At 41.9% G+C, this 22,648-nt stretch overlaps 2 protein-coding genes across 2 annotated transcripts; one reads left to right on the top strand and one right to left on the bottom strand.

The window, feature by feature from the left end:
* Window positions 1-500: 500 nt before the first annotated feature.
* On the bottom strand, window positions 501-7,504 carry nae1 (nedd8 activating enzyme E1 subunit 1). Its single transcript, NM_001139883.1, is given in 20 exon segments — window positions 501-1,555; window positions 1,689-1,738; window positions 1,948-2,062; window positions 2,205-2,297; window positions 2,409-2,495; window positions 2,728-2,767; window positions 2,975-3,050; window positions 3,398-3,531; window positions 3,644-3,703; window positions 3,844-3,935; window positions 4,079-4,142; window positions 4,236-4,298; window positions 4,409-4,518; window positions 4,650-4,759; window positions 5,928-6,007; window positions 6,344-6,415; window positions 6,509-6,539; window positions 6,653-6,713; window positions 6,828-6,931; window positions 7,422-7,504. Coding segments are annotated over 20 exon segments (1,602 nt in total). The 5' UTR covers window positions 7,472-7,504; the 3' UTR covers window positions 501-1,445.
* A 534-nt stretch (window positions 7,505-8,038) lies between these two features.
* Window positions 8,039-21,391, top strand: ca7 (carbonic anhydrase 7). Its single transcript, XM_014175514.3, has 7 exons — window positions 8,039-8,265; window positions 8,912-9,109; window positions 14,327-14,445; window positions 16,143-16,238; window positions 18,558-18,620; window positions 18,776-18,931; window positions 21,011-21,391. Exons 1-7 carry the CDS (start codon window positions 8,229-8,231, stop codon window positions 21,131-21,133), a joined length of 792 nt encoding a protein of 263 aa, XP_014030989.1. The 5' UTR covers window positions 8,039-8,228; the 3' UTR covers window positions 21,134-21,391.
* The last annotated feature ends 1,257 nt before the right edge of the window (window positions 21,392-22,648 follow it).

Below are 22,648 nucleotides of genomic sequence, written 5' to 3' on the forward strand. Positions count from 1 at the left end.
ATCCTGCAGGCAAAACACAAATGAAAAACATGTCAGTGCCCTCTCTAAGCAACCAACCAACGCATATTCAAAAGCAGCCCACAGTTATGTAACAGTGGCCTTCAGTATACCAACTGTCTTGTTACAGGGCCCTGGCTGGCTGCAACACAAATCAGATCATATGTAGGCAATGAAGTGGCCATAATTGTTCTCAATGTTACCGAGCAGCACCAATGTTTCCAGAGACTGGGACATTGAACAAGAACATAGTGACTAATGAACATAACTGGTTTAGGCAGGCTTCCCATTAACATTTTATAGCTAATGATGTCTGGTACAGTGGGTGCTATATAGTCAGAAGTCAGGAATTATTCACTCAACACAACGATCCTCTGAGTGGGCCTACCGTAAACATGTTATTCCCGCCGACGGGAAAGATCACCCTCTACTGAATGTAATCGGAATGGGATTAAACAAATTGCTCTCCTTTTCATATAAATAATGAACTATGCAGGAATTTATGTGCTGCAACAAAATACAGAGTACTTTTTATTAAGTGGGGGGGGAAAAAACAGCCGTACTCCCAAGAAATTTTTATGGTGAGTTTCTGCTCCAAGGGTGTAGTCAGCAGAGTGCCTGCTCACCACAAAACACACACACTGCATTTTGTGACACACACCACTCCACCAATGCTCTATAATCTGAACTGGGGAAGGAACCAAAACAACAACATATTACACAGCTCTTTGAGGATTCTTATTTTTTGTAAAAAAAATGTTTTACACATAGACACTTATGTCATGTTTGGGTTATTCTAGCAGTCAACAAGAAAAGATAATCATTTTTTTTTCACAGCGTATATCACCATCAGGCTAATGTCTTGGGAATTGTGCCCAATCACAGTCAACTTTGGGCGGCAATTTTGCTTATTAATCATGAAGCTCACATGATAGTCAGCCCTTTTTGATTTGGACAGGACAATGCGACCCCTACTGCTGGCCATGTAAAGTACCATGTCCAGACTATTGCCCATCAGGGCACAAGATGTTGGAGCACAATCAGAGTTCCTTGAGTAGCTAATGTACAGGTACACCACATGCATTTACCTCAAACGTCCTTGTCTGTTTAGTGCAGGATATCTTTAGAGGAAATAATTCAAACCCCAGGACATTTCTTGAATGGTTTGAATTTGGCAGGTAAATTATTATAATGTACTAATAAGCGCAACACTTAATGTGTGAGAATAAACCAGCCAGAACACAAACATTGAAAAGTAATCGGAAACAGTCCATCAGAACTTCCTTTTTCTTTCAGCCACAACATAATAATACGTGGAAACATACAGTATGAACAAAGTGTTCCAACTACACAAACTTTCAGTTATCACTGCTACTACGCTGCAACATTCCATTCATATTTATTTTACAGAGGGGTTAAGTGCATGTCATTGAGGAAAATAGATTTTTCTACAGCTGAAAAGTGGCAGTTGTCTGGGACATGGCATTGTAGATGAATGTGTTGTTGAAGGGAACAAACTGACGAGTGATGATTTTGATGGCCTCTTGTGCAGCAGATCCTAAGGAAACACATTGAAAGCATATTGAAGACAGTACATTTGGACCAACTCCAAGAAAACAAATGTTTATCCCATAACAGAAATAGCACGAGGATGCTAGACCATAATAGGATCCAAGTCCTGTAGAACTCACCTCCCAAAAAGGATGCCACTGTGTGCGGCTCAGCAGCTCCATAGCGACAGCTGTTGAAGAGCAAAGTGAAATGACGTAGATTAATCAATCATGTTCCTCTCCTTGATGATAACTGTAAAATGGGTATGAGGTTAATGGAAACATTGTGGCTAAATTACAAATATAAACACAAAAACTGTAGGGAGGTTTTACAGTGGGCTGTAAAATGACCATTCTCTCTGCAGAGAACAGCTGACTAGACACTATGCACAAAACATACAACTCGTGGATGTAGTCATCTTTCACATTGACGTTCAGGCTGTACTCCTGCAGAAGGCTGTTCACACACAGCTTCAACTTGCTAATGTCTTCTTCTACTTGGTAATTGTAGACACCTTCAAAAAGGAGGAAAAACCATATCACATATCTGGAGATGGGCCGTTTAACATGGCGGAACACAGTTTAGTGATGCTGTGTGCCAGGTTGTGTGTGACAGACAGTTGTGTTGGGGGCAGAACTACGCCAGCCTAGCCGTACCTGGGTAGCGGGAGTGCTGCTGATAGAAACGGTCCACAGAGCGCAACATAAGGTACAACACCATCTCCCCATCCGCACTGTCCATGCAGGAGGCTGAGGAGAGAGAGCAGGATCTTAGTATACACTACCAACACACTTAATCAAAGGGTCTCAAAAGCAAAATACGCCAAATCAAGGTGGGCGTCTGTACGGTGTTGGACTTACTGATCTCATCTTTATTGACCGTCTCCACGCTGTATTCTTCGGCTAGAGACCTGCAGCGCACCACCCTCAGGAAGGCAGCGTTCTTACCTGCAGACCGAAACACAGCACAGGGCCAGGGCTCAACCTACTGCACAGTGTTCCCATTCATCATGGGTTCATCAAAGTGCAGCCACACTACTGTATGACAAACAACACCTGACCGACATGACGCTTTGAGTTACTGTTAAATGAGTTAGAGTATTCAATTTACATTCCTGTCATATTACATGTCCTGTTCACATTGTATTGTGGTAGTGTGTGTACTTGTCAGAATACTCACAGAATAGTTTGATGTCCTGCTCAGATATGCTCTCTGAGGGCTTTAGCAAGAAAAAAGACAGAAGTCAACCCAATTAACTAGATTATATCAGTAATCAAACCTTTTTACAATCTATCAAAGGTAATAAAATGTTGATCCTTACACAGCACTACTGCTGCATAAGTACTACTGCAGGAGACTTACTATGTGTTTTTGACGTCGCATGAGATTAAATATCCCTGAGACTGCAGAGTAAAGTTTCACATACCTTTCCAACAGACTGCAGGAGAGACTCTACATGCTTAGACACGACAGAAGCATCTTGCATTGCCTTCTCTCTATAACTGAAAAAATATGCCTGCATTAATGCCAAGGCCAGGACTATGATGATCATGCCAGCACAAAGCATACCTTGTGTTCGGGAAATAAGGTTAAGGCACAGGAAATTGTAAACAACAGTGGAAATCGCAGCGTCATATGGTTTGGCACATACAATTCTGCTATTCTGCCATTTAGCTACGGACATTGGTTTATGGTTTATTATGAAATGACTGTCCTCTCCTTGATATGCCCCACATTACAAGCATTGAGCTGTGCTCGCCATTAACTCATACAGCAACTCTGACTTTTTAATTAAACCAGCGGCTGGCTGCTTGCCATATAAATGAATGATATAATTACCACTACCTACATATTCTGGAGGTTGATGAATTTCTCTGAGTCCGCAATCATGTCTGGAATGGAGCCACGCACAGGTAGGTTTCCGCCGCCGTCGTTCTGCACAAACTCCCTCACTGCTCGCGTCATCACCCAGAAGGCTGGAGTCTGCGTATAGCAGAGAAAGACAGAACAACCAGTCATGCATTAAACCTACAAATAAATCATTCACAGGATGCTTCAATCATGGCCCGAGTAGACCTGTCATATGTAGATTCACCTGTGATGTAATGTCATTGCATTGCTCTCCATTGAAGATGTCGTCAACGCCACTTGAAATCTACAGAGAGGTGAGAGTGGAGTAAGCAAAGTTGACAAGAGTAGCAACTTCCAGTGATCTCGTGCAACCAGCAGCATGGATCAACATAACACGGCTGAAAGGAGTGAGGGGGTTTAGGGGTGAGGTATGAGAAGAGCCACCTTGGTGGGGTTAAGGGCGGTGTTGACGTTCTTGATGGCCTCCTCAAAGTTCTCCTCATCCTCAGGAGTTCCCTTCTCATTCTTCAGGATTCCTAAAGAAACCAGGTATCATGAGAACACAAACCATATACAGTTGGGCATAATCTGGATAAGATAGTGTCTGTAGACAACTAAAATTCGGTGAAAATGTAAAAATACAAATGAAGTCAAGAAAAATCTATGTCAAGTGAAATACCTTGCCGTATAAGCTGTTTGAAGGCCTCCTTCTCTTTGTAGTTCTTTGGCAACTGAAAATTGTGCTAGAAAAAAAAGATGTATTAAATTGTCAGCTCTCTTGCACATCATAGGGTGCTGTAGAATGTGCCTTTGATTGTTGGTCACAGAAGTATTACCTCACTGAACCACTTTTCTAGGTATTTGGCAACAATGATGATCCATGGTGTATGACTGTGATCCTGCAGAACACAAGAGCATAAGAAAATACATGAACCAGTGAGGACCAAATTACAACTGAAACACAAAACACAACAGTGGCCGAAAAAAAAAATGAAAAGCCCAAACACACCTTCTTCCCCATTCCCTCCAAGTCGTAGGACTGAATGTGGTTCTTGAGCTCTGCAAAAGGTTGGTCAAGCCTCAGGTCCTCCAACGCATTGTCTGGATGAGACTCAATCACTAGAGGGAGTGACCGCAAACAGCTTGTTTGAGTGTTTTCGATTAACTGCAAGAGAACACTGACCTTGAGTGCTTGTCACCATTACTACAGATACAGCAATACACGTGTGACTCACAAGCCTTTACTATACCTGTGTGCTCCTTCACTACTAGCCTCATGTAACCGACGAGGCCATACGTTCTACACACCAGGAAAGGTATGTTTGCATTCCACAACACTGACCCCAGTCTCAAACACGTGCTGTGAAAATAAAACCAAAATCATTTACACAACAAGATAACTTTAAAAAAAATATATATTTGATGTTACTTTGTAAGACTATCACAAATACCAAATCAAAATATTTAAACAAATGTACACTACCGTTCAAAAGTTTGGGGTCATTTAGAAATGTCAAATTGATTAGTAATACAGTGTAGACATTGTTAATGTTGTAAATGACTATTGTACTATTCATTAAATAGTACCCGCAAAACACCAGTCTCAACAGAGAAGAGGCGACTCCGGGATGCTGGCCTTCTAGGCAGATTTGCAAAGAAAAAGCCATATCTCTGACTGGCAAATAAAAATAAATTATTAAGATGGGCAAAAGAACACAGACACTGGATAGAGGAACTCTGCCTAGAAGACCAGCATCCCGGAGTCGCCTCTTCATTGTTGACGTTGAGACTGGTGTTTTGCGGGTACTATTTAATGAAGCTGCCAGTTGAGGACTTGAGGCATGTTTCTCAAACTAGACACTCTAATGTACTTGTCCTCTTTCTCAGTTGTGCACCGGGGCCTACCATTCCTCTTTCTATTCTGGTTAGAGCCAGTTTGCGCTGTTCTGTGAAGGGAGTAGTACACAGCGTTGTACGAGATCTTCAGTTTCTTGGACATTTCTCGCATGGAATAGCCTTCATTTCTCAGAACAAGAATAGACTGACGAGTTACCGAAGAAAGGTCTTTGTTTCTGGACATTTTGAGCCTGTAATCGAACCCACAAACGCTGATGCTCCAGATACTCAACTAGTCTAAAGATGGCCAGTTTCATTGCTTCTTTAATCAGGACAACAGTTTTCAAATGTGCTAACATAATCATTTGTAATGATCAATTAGCCTTTTAAAATTATAAACTTGGATTAGCTAACACAACGTGCCATTGGAACACAGGACTGATGGTTGCTGATAATGGGCCTCTGTAGGCCTATGTAGATATTCCATAAAAAATCTGCCGTTTCCAGCTACAATAGTCATTTACAACATTAACAATGTCTATACTGTATTTCTGATCAATTTGATGTTATTTTAATGGACGAAAAGTGTACTTTTCTTTCAAGAACAAGGACATTTCTAAGTGACCCCAAAACTTTTGAACAGTGGTGTATGTCTATAAATAAATATGTAAGAATAAGAGGATGAATCCCACCTTTCTGGCAGCTGGACACCAACCACCAAGGTAAATCTGTGGAAGAACTCTGGGTCGTTGTCCAAGAGCTTTTCAGGGCTCTATAATGGAAAATGACCAGATCACAATAAGAGTTTGACAAACAAGACTTCTCATAAGTGCTCTGCTTGTTTTAGAACACTCAGCAATCAATACACTCAGATAAAGAAGTGCGCTTTGTGGACAGTGAGACCCATCAATGGCTACTCAACTGGTGCAGCGTCATTGTAAATCTATACCTTGATCGGAATTAACACAGATCTACCACTATACCCTGAGGATCGTGTAGTCAAATCTAGGCTCTTTTTTCAAACAATATGACAAAATCTGTACAGGGAAAGCTGTGACAGCCCTCTTCAGGAAGAACTGCTCTACTGCTCATAGTTGAAAACACAAACCTCCTCCACAAAGTTGCCAGATACATCAGTGTTCAGCTCCTGTAGCAGCTCTGTGGCAGCCTGGGCTCGGTTCTGGAAAACACACCATCCCAGAAGACTTGTTATGACATACTGCATACAGGTAGAGCTTAGATATTGATAGAGTAGAATAGCATAATCGTTTACCCTTCCTATGCAGCTGTTGCTCAAAAAAAAGCTGAGTAGAAAAGGAAGTTAAAGGTAAAGACAGTATATTGTATAAAACATTTTAAGATTAAGATCAAATGCGCTTCAATGAGGTGATAAACAATAGGCCTATCACTTTCTTACTTATTTCCGACGTCTTCCCCGGAGACTTTGTGTCCATCGACAATAGTGAACGCTCCAATGCCTGATGAAGAGAGCAACTAGCTTAGGTACTAGCCTACTCACGAATTCCCTTAGAGCAGTGGTTTCCCACTCCTGGTCATCGTTCTTTTCTAGAATCAAATATTGCTATATTTACCTGGAAGCACAAGGTTCTTGAGTATTTCAGTCCCAGATGCTGTGGAATTGATCAGGCATACGTGTGCATTTTCAAGTTCTTCTTGGCCATGGTCTCCCCACAATCTGAAATGGAGTACAGGCCATCATAACAACGGCATGTTGCCAATCTCCTTGTCATCTCCAATGCCTTGTTATTTAGCTATTATCTCATCTGGTATGGCAAATAAATTAGAACAAGGAACCTTTTTGAGATTCAGTCAATGAACGACACCAATTCTGGCTGGTGTTGTTGAAAGTAAATTTGGTGGCAAGAAGCTATAGCAGATAGCTAACCACTGAAGGTAACAGGACAGCTAACTAGCATGTCAGTGAAGACTAGCTACAGTAGCTAGCTATAATACTTTTAAAGCATGCTGGTTGGCTGGCATAGTTAACGAGAATACACTATCAAGAGAATACACTATCAAGCATAAATTCAGTTAACGTTACGGGCTTGCTAGCATTACTACGTTAGCTAGCTGCAGTTTGTCAGTGGAGATATATCTAACTCATGCAACGATTTTGGTTTAACAAATAACTGTATAATTTTCACAGAATGTCTAGCTTTACATACCTCAATTGTCTATCGTATTTCTGCTCTTTAGAAGCTTTAGTAAGTGCCATGGTCCGCTTGGAGAACCCCACCGGTTAATTTGATAGCTGCATTCGATGATTCGATAGAGAGACAAGTGGTTGAACGCAGTTGTAAATTCAAAGCTGCACTTTCGATTTAACTAGAGTTGATCGCCAGAGGGAGTAGTAGTGAACATTCAATCGATTCAAACTTGCGCGAAATGTAATTCATTAATTCTGCCACAGTTGCACCACCCATTCCGACTAATCAAGGACTTTGAATATTGAATTACATATTATAGTAAGGTGTGATGTGTTCTTTTAGAAGCGACTTTTTAAATGTTGGTTATATAATCATAAATATTAGTTATGCGTTTAAGCTGGAAAAGCAAAACAACACTATACCCATTGAAATATGTGCCATGCATTATCATTAAAACATGTTGTGAGACATGTTATTTCGTTACTTCAGAGGAATTGTCTGCTATCTTAATTGGCTGCTGTTCTTGGTCAAATGATCATAAATGGGTGGGGGGGGGGGGTCTTTCTTTAGATGTTTTGAAGTACAGTAACAGAAATCAAGCAGGGTAATTGAAAAGGGGGCGTGGCAAGAAAGGATCATAACAATTGCCATTCGTCGCCACCTGATCATCCTTCCCAACCTCCACTCCCAGTCTTCATCAACACTGCTCCCACACCAGCACTTCATCTTTGGCACGCCATTTATCCCATCATTTCGTACCGTCTGGGATGTGAGTCGAGAGTCAGTCAGTATATAGATAAGGTGAATCTAAGCGGAATCCTCGCAATGACAGGACATCACTGGGGATACGGAGAGCAGGATGGTAAGTAAACCTACCAACCTGGGAGAGCATCACTATGTAAGCTATTGTAGAACACACTGTATCGCAGCGCTGACCTTGTTTGGGGACGCTCGTGCGCTGCGAGTGATAGGCATTCGGGAAAGACTGCATGAGTCGCTGCAAGACTGAATGCGTATTTGATTAAATACTTTTCTATTGGCAATAGTCTATAATCACATCCATGTTTTGAACTATGTCTGCATCGGACCTTTTATTAAGAATCGACAGGTGACTGATTAGCTAATTAAAAAAAATATGTATTTCTTTCTGATTTGCTGCGTTCTGGGTGGGGATCTCCCATTGACATTGTCAGACAATAGTGCTAACGTTGAGAGATACAGTAACTGTTAATACGAGATTAGCCCAATTCTCTTTAACCTGCATGCCACCTTATTTAGTCATCTATTCAACAAGCAGGTTTTAGCAAGTCTTTGAGTTCTAGGAGTCTATCAGTATTGTTAAGGTATTGAGACCTATGATCAGTGTGTTGATTGATGCAGCAACCTAGAATGTTATGTCCTGGTGTGAAATTGAGAATGTCATGTTTTTATAAAATGGTGAATTAATGGATCTGATCTCCTTTCTTTACATAATGTCATGTCCAGCTCTAACCATCTTTGTTTCTAAGGTCCAGATGCATGGCACAAAGACTACCCCATCGCCCAGGGCAATCGCCAGTCTCCCATAGACATAGTTCCCGAGGACACTGTATACGATGCCAGCCTGCCTCCCATATTCGTCTCCTACGACCACTGCAACTCAATCAACATCTGCAACAACGGCCACTCTGTGACCGTAGAGTTTGATGACACCGATGACAAAACAGGTAACAGCAACAGAGGGGAAGGTGATCCTTTATAGACCATATAATCATCCCTGAGTGGAAATCCTCTCTCACAGAGAAAATGCGGACATAAATACAATAAATATTGAGATCCAGTATTGTTTCAGATTCGATCATCGACCCTTCAACTTTGACTGAGTGTGAAAGTCACCCAGCCCAGGAGGTATTTATCACTGATGTATATCACTCTGGTGGGTGGTTGTTTCTGGGCACCTCTATCACTCATGACTTTGACATTAGCCAACACAACCACTGTATTGGTAAGGGGACACCATTATGTTATGGGTACTGTGTAGTAGTACTATCATGCTATAACCACCACCCTTGCATGCACATGTGACACTTATTTAGTGGATGCAATCCTACGTACGTATGCCGATCAATCCTACCTACATATGCAGATCAATTTAAAGTTCAGTGACACCAGATTCTCCACCTTCGTCCATTCTGAGCAGTGTAGTAGACTGTGGAAGCCTAATGCCCTAAATGACCCAGCATTTACTTTTATTGCCAGGAAACCTCAAATGTAAAATATTATCCATTCAAAAATATGTTTTGGATTTGCACACTCCATCACAACCACCGTCAAAATGTGGTTGATGGATAGACCACCTACATTTGTATATCGTTAAGGCCACTCCTAGTGGACTGTATGATTCAGTGAGATGTGTTTTGGTGGATATAGTGAAGCCAGTATTTAACTGTAGGAGTGTCTGTCTGCCAGAGCAGACATCTGACCACATCAGGTAATCTTCATGGTTGTGTCACATCTGTTTTTAAACTGACAGTCCAAGTAAACAGAGTCACAGACAAATAAAAAATGGGGAGAGCCGCTTTGCTTCTGTGGCATGAAAAGGTAATTGGAACCAACGGTCTGATTAGAATGACAACCAAATAAGTTGGGGCTTGTATTTTGAAAAGTGGTAACTGAATGCCTACTGTACAACAAAAAGGTGTTTGATCTTAACAAAAAGGCGTTCTACCTCAGTGATCTCGTACCCCTGCACATCGACTTGGTACCGGTACCCTGTGTATATAGCCAACTTATTGTTACTCGTGTAGTTTTTCCTTATTATTTTTCCGTTTTTTTTTCTCTCTACATTGTTTGGAAAGGCCCGTAAGTTAGCATTTCACTGTTCGTCTACACCTGTTGTTTACGATGCATGTGACAAATCCATTTAATTTGAAAAAGGCCCTCTTCAAAAGGAAAATACAAGCCACAACTGATTTTTGTTTTCAGTTTCAAAAAAGTGCGGCTGTTCGGCTAAGGTTCAGATCACTATGAAAACAAATTCACAGAAACCAAAGGAAGAAGTTCCATTCTGCATGACATGGTCTTATGATGGACAGGCTTCCCTATCCTTTAACCATCAGGAGCTGGTTAGAAGTTTCATCACCTAGGCATGCCCATTTTGTCCTGTTTCCCATTTGTGGTTGTGTCCTCTCGTGTGTACCTTTTTGTACATGTGTATACATGCCTAGTGTATCATTAACTCAGGAAAGGTATGAACATGCTCTAAAGCACACATTACCAAGGTGCCATTCTTATCCACCCAACCATTTCATGCGAATGAATTATTCGACTCATGAAAGAAAAAAAAGAGTCACAAACGGGCTGATGGAAACAGAAATGCAGGAACAATTTTATAAATGTCAACAGACAATTTGTCCGTTCGACATGGTGTGATCTTTGTTTGTAGGTCAAATGTATTATGCGAGAAATGGCGGAAATATCTTTGTGCAAATATTGATCTAGAAACCATCCTATCGAAGCAAACTTGGAGTCATGCAATGATATTATGGTGTGTGGTCATCCCACTACAACTCAGGAAAGCATGCAATTTATTAGGCTACTGATGAAATAAAAATATAGGACAAAACACACATCACGACGAGAGACACCACAACACTACATAAAGAGAGACCTAAGACAACAACAGCATGGCAGCAACACATGACAACGCAACATGACAATCGGTCTCCATATTGTCCATGTATTTCTAGTAGATAGACCATAAGGTTCAAGAGAAAATAGCCTAATTAATGAAAAATGTCAAAAATGTTATTTTCTATGAACTCATCCAATAATTTACTTATTTTATTTTTAGAACTGTCACCAGTGTGACAAATACATTGACAACAAATACACACTGACATAGCAAAATAAGTGTGTAAAAAAAAAATATATATATATATATATATATGTGTGTGTGTGTGTGTGTGTGTGTGTATGTGTATATATATCTCAGCAAAAAAAGAAACATCCCTTTTTCAGGACCGTGTCTTTCAAAGATAATTCGTAAAAATCCAAATTACTTCACAGATCTTCATTGTAAAGGGTGTAAACACTGTTTCCCGTGCTTGTTCAATGAACCATAAACAATTAATGAACATGCACCTGTGGAACGGTCGTTAAGACACTAACAGCTTACAGACGGTAGGCAATTAAGGTCACAGTTATGAAAACTTAGGACACTAAAGAGGCCTTTCTACTGACTCTGAAAAACACCAAAAGAAAGAAGCCCAGGGTCCCTGCTCATCTGCGTGAATGGGCCTTAGGCATGCTGCAAGGAGGCATGAGGACTGCAGATGTGGCCAGGGCAATAAATTGCAATGTCCGTATTGTGAGACGCCTAAGACGGCGCTACAGGGAGACATGACGGACAGCTGGTCATCCTCGCAGTGGCAAACCACATGTAACAACACCTGCACAGGATCGGTACATCCAAACATCACACCTGCGGGACAGGTACAGGATGGCAACAACAACTGCCCGAGTTACACCAGGAACGCACAATCCCTACATCAGTGCTCAGACTGTCTGCATTAGGCTGAGAGAGGCTGGACTGATTTGTGATTTGACTGTTGTAAGGCAGGTCCTCACCAGACATCACCGGTAACAACGTCGCCTTTGGGCACAAACCCACCGTCGCTGGACCAGACAGGACTGGCAAAAATTGCTCTTCACTGACGAGTCGTGGTTTTGTCTCACCAGGGGTGATGGTCGGAATCACGTTTATCATTGAAGGAATGAGCGTTACACCGAGGCCTGTACTCTGGAGCGGGATCGATTTGGAGGTGGAGGGTCCGTCATGGTCTGTGGCGGTGTGTCACAGCATCATCGGACTGAGCTTGTTGTCATTGCAGGCAATCTCAATGCTGTGCGTTACAGGGAAGATATCCTCCTCCCTCATGTGGTACCCTTCCTGCAGGCTCATCCTGACATGACCCTCCAGCATGACAATGCCACCAGCCATACGGCTCGTTCTGTGCGTGATTTCCTGCAAGACAGGAATGTTAGTGTTCTGCCATGGCCAGCGAAGAGCCCGGATCTCAATCCCATTGAGCACATCTGGGACCTGTTGGATCGGAGGGTGAGGGCTAGGGCCATTCCCCCCAGAAATGTCGGTAACTTGCAGGTGCCTTGCTGGAAGAGTGGGGTAACATCTCACAGCAAGGACTGGCAAATCTGGTGCAGTCCACGAGGAGGAGATGCACTGCAGTACTTAATGCAGCTGGTGGCCACACCAGATACTGACTGTTACTTTTGATTTTGACCCCCCCTCCCCCCCTTGTTCAGGGACACATTATTCAATTTCTGTTAGTCACATGTCTGTGGAACTTGTTCAGTTTATGTCTCAGTTGTTGAATCTTGTTATGTTCATAGAAATATTTACACATGTTAAGTTTGCTGAAAATTAACACAGTTGACAGTGAGAGGACGTTTCTTTTTTTGCTGAGTTTATATATAAAGGATATTTCAAGCTGAAACCCTCATTAAACACCAATGGTATTCACTAAATTGACAGATTATATTTTGGATAATGTTTAACAGCTGTCATTGCATGTTTTTATTTGTAAATCATATTAAATGATTTCATATATTTTACACGTGATAAGGTCACACAGAGGGCCAGCGATAATTAGACACCTCAAAATCTGAAGTACCCAAAAGGGCCACTAGATGTCTTGTGATCGATTACATCAAATCCTTGCAAGATACACACATGCTGGTAATATGCCTTGCCTTTGCAACACTAAGCTTGATGCTCATTTCCAATAAATATTGAGGGTCTTATTCTGGTGACATGATGATTCGACGCTTGGTTGCTTTTTGACAAATAAAAGTAATCTCGCTCTTATCCATAATAATCTCATGTAGGTAGCACTGTGTCTGTGAGCTGTTGCCTAGAGCACACATGCCCAGACCAGAGTGGCACATTTGCTATATAACGCAACAACTTTTGTGACAAACCATCAGGAGAATGGAAACCCATTTAACTTGTAGTTTTTTATTTGGTACATGGGGAATTTAACTGCAGAAGTCATTTTTATGTGCACTACGTCATCACAAATACAATAAGTCTGTTTGGTGGGGAAATTATTTTAGAATATTAGCATAAAAATCCGTTGCCAATTAGATGGAAGGAAACCTAGCTTGTGACACTCCACTCTCCGGCGTTCTCTTCATCTGCCATCACAAAGATCTCGTGTGTGTGTGTGTGTGTGTGTGTGTGTGTGTGTGTGTGTGTGTGTGTGTGTGTGTGTGTGTGTGTGTGTGTGTGTGTGTATATATATATATGGGTAGACTGTGTGAACCTGTGTGTGTGCTTGGCTCCAGTGGTATCAGACAGAATTTGTCACCTACTGCCCTGACCTCCCTGGAACTCTTCAGTTAAAGCGACAAACTGTCCTACACTGTCACTAACAGAGCCCATCCCAGACACTGTCTCTCCTAGGGACCTTATCCCCAGCACCACCCCAATTAGATCAGTTAGTGACGGGACAAATCCTAGGCATATTAGGACGCACGCTCAAAATACTCTCATTTGACTTATGTCAAGTAAAGTAAGGCCTTCATGAGGACATAGTTGTTTTAATACAGTACCTGTTTAGCCAAATGCTCTCTAGTACTGTAGGTAAATAGTTATTAGGAAGAGTAGTAAAACAGTGTGGTTGTGGGGCAAGGCGCCTTATGTGTCTGTTAGTGTCCGCTGTCTGTCAGCTTAGTGAGAGTGATTTAATGAGCAGTGGCAGGTGTTGCCATGTTGAGTTGCTCTTCCAGGCATAGTGTGTGGTGGTTCTTGCCTGCCTGTCTGGTGTGTCGTGCTCTGCAGTGGTACCATGCTAGGCACGAGGCGTAGGAGCATAGAGGCGTGGCAGTGGATGACTGATTTCTCTTGTCCTCTGCCCTGACAGTAATCAGGGCAGGCCCACTTGACAACGCCTATCGGCTGAAACAGTTCCACTTCCACTGGGGCGGGAAGGGCAGCCACGGCTCAGAGCACACCGTCGGAGGGAAGACCTACGCTTCAGAGGTGAGTGTTTCCCCCTAACCCCATTTTCCCTGACATACAGTGCATTCGGAAAGTATTCAGACCTCTTGACCTTTTACGCATTTTGTTACGTTGCACACAATTTCTTAATAATGACATAACTTTTTACAATTTTTTATTTTTTTTTGCAAATGTTATAAAAAAAAAATGGAAATATCAAATTTACATAGGTATTCAGACCCTTTACTCAGTACTTTGTTGAAGCACCTTTGGCAGCGATTACAGCCTTGAGTCTTCTTGGGTATGACGCTACAAGCTTGGCACACCTGTATTTGGAGAGTTTCTCCCGTTCTTCTCTGCAGATCCTCTCAAGCTCTGTCAGGTTTTCAGGTCTCTCGCAATGTTTGTTCGGGTTCAAGTCCAGGCTCTGGCTGGGCCAATCAAGGACATTCAGAGACTTGTCCCGAAGCCACTCCTGCGTTTATCTTGGCTGTGTGCTTAGGGCCGTTGTCCTGTTGGCAGGTGAACCTTCACCCCAGTCTGAGGTCCTGCGCGCTCTTGAGCAGGTTTTCATCAAGGATCTCTTTGTACTTTGCCCCGTTCATCTTTCCCTTGATCCTGTCTAGTCTCCCAGTCCCTGCCGCTGAAAAACATCCCCACAGCATGATGCTGCCACCACCATGCTTCACCGTAGGGATTGGTGCCAGGTTTCCTCCAGACGTGACGCTTTGCATTTAGGCTAAAGAGTTGTTTCTCATTGACAGAGTCCTTTAGGTGCCTTTTAGCAAACTCCAAGCGGGCTGTCATGTGCCTTTTACTGAGAAGTGGCTGCCATCTGGCCACTCTACCATAAATGCCTGATTGGTGGAGTGCTGCAGAGATGGTTGTCCTTCTGGAAGGTTCTCCCATCTCCACAGAGGAACTCTGGAGCTCTGTCAGAGTGACCATCGAGTTCTTGGTCACCTCCCTGACCAAGGCCCTTCTTCCCCGATTGCTCAGTTTGGCCAGGTAACCAGCTCTAGGAAGAGTATTGGTGGTTCCACACTTCTTCCATTTAAGAATGATGAAGGCTGCTGTGTTCTTGGGGACCTTCAATGCTGCATAAATGTTTTGGTACCCTTCCTCAGATCTGTGCCTCGACACAATCCTGTCTCAGAACCCTACAGACAATTCCTTCGACCTCATTGCTTGGTTTTTGCTCTGACATGCACTGTCAACTGTGGGACCTTATAGACAGGTATGCCTTTTAAAATCATGTCCAATCAATTTAATTTACCACAGGTGGACTCCAATCAAGTTGTAGAAACATCTCAAGGATGATCAATGGAAACAGGATACACCTGAGCTCAATTTCGATTCTCCTAGCAAAGGGTCTGAATACTTATGTAAATAAGGTATTTCTGTTTTAGATTTTTAATACATTTGCAAAAATGTGCTTTGTCATTATAGGGTATTGTGTGTAGATTTAGGACTTTAAAAAAATATATATTTTAGAATAATGCTGTAACGTAACAAAATGTGGATCAAGTCAAGGGTCTGAATACCTTCTGAATGCGTTGTACACATGCGTCTATATTTGCCAAGAAGTAGTTTTCCCTTCTCTGGTTCGGTTGACCTCTATACTAGGTAACTGGTTTGTTTAGTACCTGAGACAAAGAAGCAGTGTTTCCCTGAATGTGGGTGCTTGTCTCAGGCTTGTCCCTAACCCTGCTGCCCCTCCTCCCTGTTTCCTCATTCAGCTTCATCTGGTGCACTGGAACGCAGACAAGTACAAGACATTTGGGGAGGCAGCGGCAGCCCCCGATGGCCTGGCTGTCCTTGGCATCTTTTTAGAGGTGAGAGGATCTCCCCCCGGTACCAGCCAGCAGCTGTTCATCTGTCAGCCAGTCAATTGCTTTGGAATTGAATCTCTTTCTGCTTCACCAGGGCTGTTTAACAGGGATCAGACTGGAGACCAGCAATCACTGATGGGTCAATGTAAAAACATGTTATGATATTATGTCTGAAAAGAGAGGACAAAAACATTTCACACGTGTTTGTGTTGCAAATTGTTCAATCATACCAGGACCATGTGGAAAATATGTGGCGCGCACTTTTATAGACAATGTATTTAAATCATACAAAGTATATAATTTATGTGTTGATGAAATATATCTTATTGATAACACATTGATGTAGACACTGACTATACAAAACATTAGGAACACCTGCTCTTTCCATGAGACTGACCAGGTGAATCCAGGTGAAAGCTATGATCCCTTATTGATGTCACTTGTTAAATCCACTTCAATCAGTGTAGATGAAGGGGAGGAGACAGGTTAAAGAAAGATTTTAAAGCCTTGATACCAGGGGCGAAAATCTGATATCAACTTTGGAGGGGACAATTACATGAAATTTTCTCAAGAGCAATTCCTGAGGGGGACACCAAAAGTAGTGCTGTAACACATAGCCTACGTTCTAATATGGTAAATGTATATTGAGGAACCAAAGAAATAAGGTGTTTGCCGTACTCCTAACTACCGGTACCCAAAACTACACAACTAATCACAACAGCAATACCATTGCCTTTAACAAATCTTAGTTCAGTCACCAGTTTAAGTTGAGAGTGGGGGTATCCATGGCATTTTCCAATTATGTTCCTATTTTACAAGTAAAAAAAATTGAGAACCTTTCATAATGTTGCCAAACAAAGACTCAACAAACTTACCTGAGACTCCCTGTCTCTGCCAGTCTGTCCCTGCATATCTGTCCCCAACTCTGCTGTCTGTGTGCCATCTGTTGCCTGCTCTGCCTAATGACATCATTGTGAAACATTTCCATTAGCATTTCACTTCTTTCTTATGAACATTTTATCAACTAGTCTGAGATATTAGGCTACAAGTGTTCTTACTTTGCGTTTTGGTGTACTGAAAAATACTCTGATGTCCGTCTTTTTTCTGCCATTTTTCTACCTGGCTGGCTACACACACACAGTATGTAGGTTATTTACAGTAGGAGATGGGCTTCTATCATCTTATCTTCTATCATTCTATATGGGCTTCGTTCTAAAAGGTAGCTAGCAAATGTGAAACGAATTGCAGTGACAAGAGTTGACAGCTGTATGAGTTCACCATTTACACAACATATGCTGCAACCTTTTGTAATTTTAATCGTTTGCTTCATATTGGCTGGCTTCCAACAATAGCTGAATTTGCAAAGCTAGCAAGCACCAATTCAGTGGTGTTTGCTATAATCTTTGCTACCCGGGTTAAATAAAGGTGAAATAAAATAAATAAATAAAAGTTCCCTTGCGACAATTTAGCTTTTGCAACGAGACCATTAAATATATTTAAAACAATGGTAGAAGAGAGTGTAGTTCTGTTCAGTTTATCGCTAACCTTATCACAGGGACTTATCACACTAACTTACATGCATGCTGATCTTGGAATAAATTGACGATAGCAAAGATTCCATCTTTGACGACGACACGCTAGCTCTGCAAATTCAGCTAGGGTGTGTGTGAACCCTGGCGCGATTGACTGGATTAACCTCACGTCAGTTACGTGCATTGAGTGCCTTTCAGACAGTAGATACTACACTCTGTTACATTGACAACTAAGGAACTGGCAGTGGATCAAACCATTGTGAGGCAAAGGGCGGGGGGGTCGCAATCTTTTGAAACTTAAAAACGCGCTATCAAGTGTCTATAATCAGCACAATTGCTTTCATTGCGTATTATTAATATTATTTAAATTACATAGTTATGTTTACAGTGATATATTGGGGGGGACAAATCATGTTTTTCCCAGGATGGGGGGGTCGTGTCCCCCCCGTCCCCCCTGGGATTTCCGCCCCTGCTTGATACAATTGAGATATGGATTGTGTATGTGCGATTGACTGTGGAAGGGCAAGACAATATTTAAGTGCCTTTGAATGGGGTATGGCAGTGGAGGCAAAAGGGGGTGCAACTCAATATTAGGAAGGTGTTCCTTATGTTTTGTGCACTCAGAGTATGCATACAGTACATGATGGTCAAAAAAACATATCAATATATCATTGTGGCAATGTGTGTATATATTTAGAATGTTAATGGGAAGCATCATATTTTTTCATGACAATCTGTTTGGGCTAATGTTAGAAGGTTGCGATAAAAAGGGAACCTGTTTTATTTACAGATCGGAGATGAACACAGAGGTTTACACAAGATAACAGATGCTTTATACATGGTGAAGTTTAAGGTAAGCCAGAATGCAAAAGAATGAATCACCCGACGAGTGACTCGAATGATTCAACAGGGCATTTGAAAGATATGTTGGTACTCTGATAAAAGACTCATCTTAAGTGTAGCATAATCCATATTTGTCATGCTATTCTTTGTTCTATTTGCACCCAGGGAAGCGTTGCAGATTTCAAAGGTTTCAATCCAAAGTGCCTCCTACCTAACAGCTTACACTTCTGGACATACCCGGGTTCCCTGACCACGCCCCCTCTTCACGAGAGTGTCACCTGGATCGTTCTGAAGGAGCCAATCATAGTCTCAGAGAAACAGGTGGGAGCCCTCACCATCTGGGTAGGGGTGAATCAGTACTACCTGGGCCTAACCAATATGGAGATATATCTGCTTATGGAAATGTGGGGTCTTTGCTTAGGGAAACCACAGTGAACCACTGTGTTTGTCATGATGTAAATGATGAACCATTTGAATGACAGGCGTCTGCCCTGATGGTGGGAGTTCTGCCCTTCATCTGCCCTTCCTCCATTAACACCAGAGAAAAGTTCAAGAAAGAAAAATGCACTGAGATTGTTACTGATTTATTTTGGAGTGTCTGTTGAGTTTATTCTTCTGAACCACTGAAATTGATAAGGAAAAGTATGTCAAGGTTCACTTTGATGGCTCACTTGCAACACTATGGCTGCGTTTACACAGGCAGCCCAAATGTGATATTTTTCCCACTAATTGGTCTTTTGACCAATCACATCAGATATTTTCAATGGCCTGCTGAAATCCAAGTGGGAACCCTAGATGTGAAAGACCTCTTTGTGGATCCAGGTGTCACAGCTTAAGCTCCATTCAAACAGTTGGCATTACCCCCGAGCTCTTGACAGTCACGCAAACATCGATATCCTTTACTATGTAGCTGTGCAGTGCATATTCTCTGAATTACTATAGGCTAGATTATCCCTTGCACGTGCTCATATAGCTTGAAAAAAGAGGTGAGTCCGTCTACTCTAATGGTGGAATTGGCTATTAGACCATTTCATTAATTTAAAATATTTACTTAATGCTTAGTAGTTATAATTAGTTCAAACCACAGTCTTCTATAGCTAAATGGCTAATTGAAGACCCATTTATTAACTCAGAGAGATTATCTCGTCTTTTCTTGTTTTTTTTTATCATCAAGAAAGCAGGCTACAGCTTTAGGGCAATAAGTGAGTACTGTGTCAGGGATCTTGTATTATGGATGTGGAGAAGTAGACTGTTTGAAGTCGGGGTGCATGCCCAGCTCTGCTCCATTATACAGTGGTGGAAAAAGTACCCAACTGTCATACTTGAGTAAAAGTAAAGATACCTTAATAGAAAATGATTCAAGTAAAAGGCAGTCACCCAGTAAAATACTACTTGAGTAAAAGTCTAAAAGTATTTGGTTTAAAATATACTTACGTATCAAAAGTAAAAGTATAAATACTAAGAAAATCCTTATATTACGCAAACCAGGTGGCACCATTTTCTTGTTTTTAAAATGTATGGAAAGCCAGGGGCACACTCCAACATTCAGACATCATTTACAAACGAAGCATGCGTGGCAGTATGGATGACCAGGGATGTTCTGTTGATAAAGTAATCCTTCTAACCCCCCCCCCTTAAAAGATTTAGATGCACTATTGTAAAGTGGTTGTTCCACTGGATATTATAAGGTGAATGCACCAATTTGTAAGTCGCTCTGGATAAGAGCGTCTGCTAAATGACTTAAATGTAAATGTAAATAAGTGTGTGAATTTGACTATTTTCCTGTTCTGCTAAGCATTGGAAATGTAACGGGTACTTTTGGGTGTCAAGGGAAATGTATTGAGTAAAAAATACATTATTTCCTTTATGAATGTAGTGAAGTAAAAGTTGTCAAAAATAGTAAAGTACAGATACCCCAAAAAACTACTTTAGTAGTACTTTAAACTATTTTTACTTAGGTACTTTACACCACTGCCATTATAACAGGCTGTTTACCAGGGAGGTGACTGCATGCCTTCCAGGTCCCCTCCTGGGCAGGCCCTGTTTTGTGTTCTCAGCCTTTTTGCGATGGCACTGGGAAACGTAATTAAAGTCACCTTTGGCCCATCGGCATGCTGTCTGCATACTTCTGTTCCTGGCCTGGCTGACTGTGATGGGCCTGGGAGCCTGCTCCTTCGCTGCCCTTAGTGTAGGACTCCAGGGCACAATCCTTTGATCCCTGGGAGCTGATTAACGTCATGGACGGAAACGTTTTTGGCCTTTTTAATTGTGAAATTCTTTGGGGATACTCAGCAGGGAAAAGCCCTTCTTACATAAGAAGCTATTTTGTTTTTCCTCCCTCAGACACTGCAGCCAGGGACTATAAGGTATTTCTGTCTGTTTCCAAACATCTCTCCACAGATGGGAAAGTTCAGGATGCTGCTCTTCAGCGGAGAGGAGGAAGAGGGCAGGAAACGCATGGAGAACAACTTCCGACCCCCTCAACCCCTGAAAGGCCGGAAGGTGCTAGCATCCTTTGACTAACTTGACTGCAAATAACCTCCAGGTGGCATAGCCTAACGTATGGTCTATTATATGTCAGAGTGAATGTCTGAATAGAGTTTCTTCTCAACCTTGAATAGTTTTGCTACTGATGATGAATATAGAACAAGGGGTATGAAACATCACATCTCCCTCTACTGGTCAATTACTTTCAACCGCACTTTAATTGAATGTCAGACGCAGATATCGACGTTTGAATCAGTCATAATGACTACTATGTGCCCTCTGCACAGTTCTCTATTTTTAAACATAGTAGTGATCTGTAACATTTTTCTGAAGTGAAAGATATTGCTCACACAGCCACCCAGACATTGCCTTAACAGAAAACAGCGTAATGTATGTAACTCTGTAGGGATTTTTTATTTATTTTTATCTGATTGTACCTTTTTCAAACAAAAGTCAACGTGGCCTCATGGGTGTAGTGAAAAGCGTTTAAGTCAATGAACAGTCCCCCTCCACCCCAAACGCACGCACACAAACGTACACATACCATTTTCCGTCCACCCAGTGGATTGTTGCTGTTTAGGCTGCTATTGTTTCTATGCAAGGTGCTATATCTTCTTCCCAAGGGTTTAGCCGCACCTTATCTACCAATGGAAGATGATGCCAGTGCTCTGTAACGTGTTGTCTGAATCCTGACGGCCTCTTGGTGGTAGTCTATGTTGATCCATATTTAGATGGGCTATTGCAGCAGGATCCATGTCGTCCTACAGTAGTTGCCATAGATCCTTTAACCCAACACACACAACTGGAGGTGGAATTGGATTAGCGAGCGGCTGCCAAATTTCAATTGCTCAACTGTAAATGAAGAGTTTACTCCGTACTTCCCCTGTGCCCTGACAGCCCAGTGATTGATGGAATGGCACTAGGGCACTCTCTCAGCTGTACATCAGCTTTAAAGATGCCAAGCATTTGCTGAATAGAGTATTGTGTTCATGTTGGGTCAAAATAGTTCAACTTTCGAGAAATGAAGGAGAGGGCGTACACATACAGTACATTCTGTATGGAAATGAGACACTTCTGTAATGGGTTTATGTCCATGTCTTTGTGTGCTGCTCATTTCTCCTGTGCCTCCTCCCTACAGTCGGTTCCTACACTACTGTATGGTACGTTGTTGCAGGCAGGGTGACGCTCCAGTCCTTTTAAGATAATGGAAGGTCTCAGTAAGTGATGGTCATAATGATTAATAGAGCCCCACTGTAGCGACAGTTGTAAGAGAGATTGCTCCTCGGTACACTATGTAATTCCTAATGAAAGTCTGCCAGGCCTCTGTGTGTTTGAGTAGTTTTACATAATGCTGTTCCATAGATAGAGGTGGACTTTACCCATATGGACAAACTGGTAGGGGGACACTCCTCTGCCTAGTCCCACACATGGGAATTAAGGCCTGGAACTGGCACTTGAGCTATCTATTTCAAACAATTGATATTATACAATATCAGAAACATTATTTATTCAATATTTACTATGTGAATCATTTTGCATGAACTGGTGACA

This window comes from Salmo salar, chromosome 26 (genome assembly GCF_965601325.2).
Source record: "Salmo salar chromosome 26, fSalSal1, whole genome shotgun sequence".
Taxonomy (NCBI): Eukaryota; Metazoa; Chordata; class Actinopteri; order Salmoniformes; family Salmonidae; genus Salmo; species Salmo salar.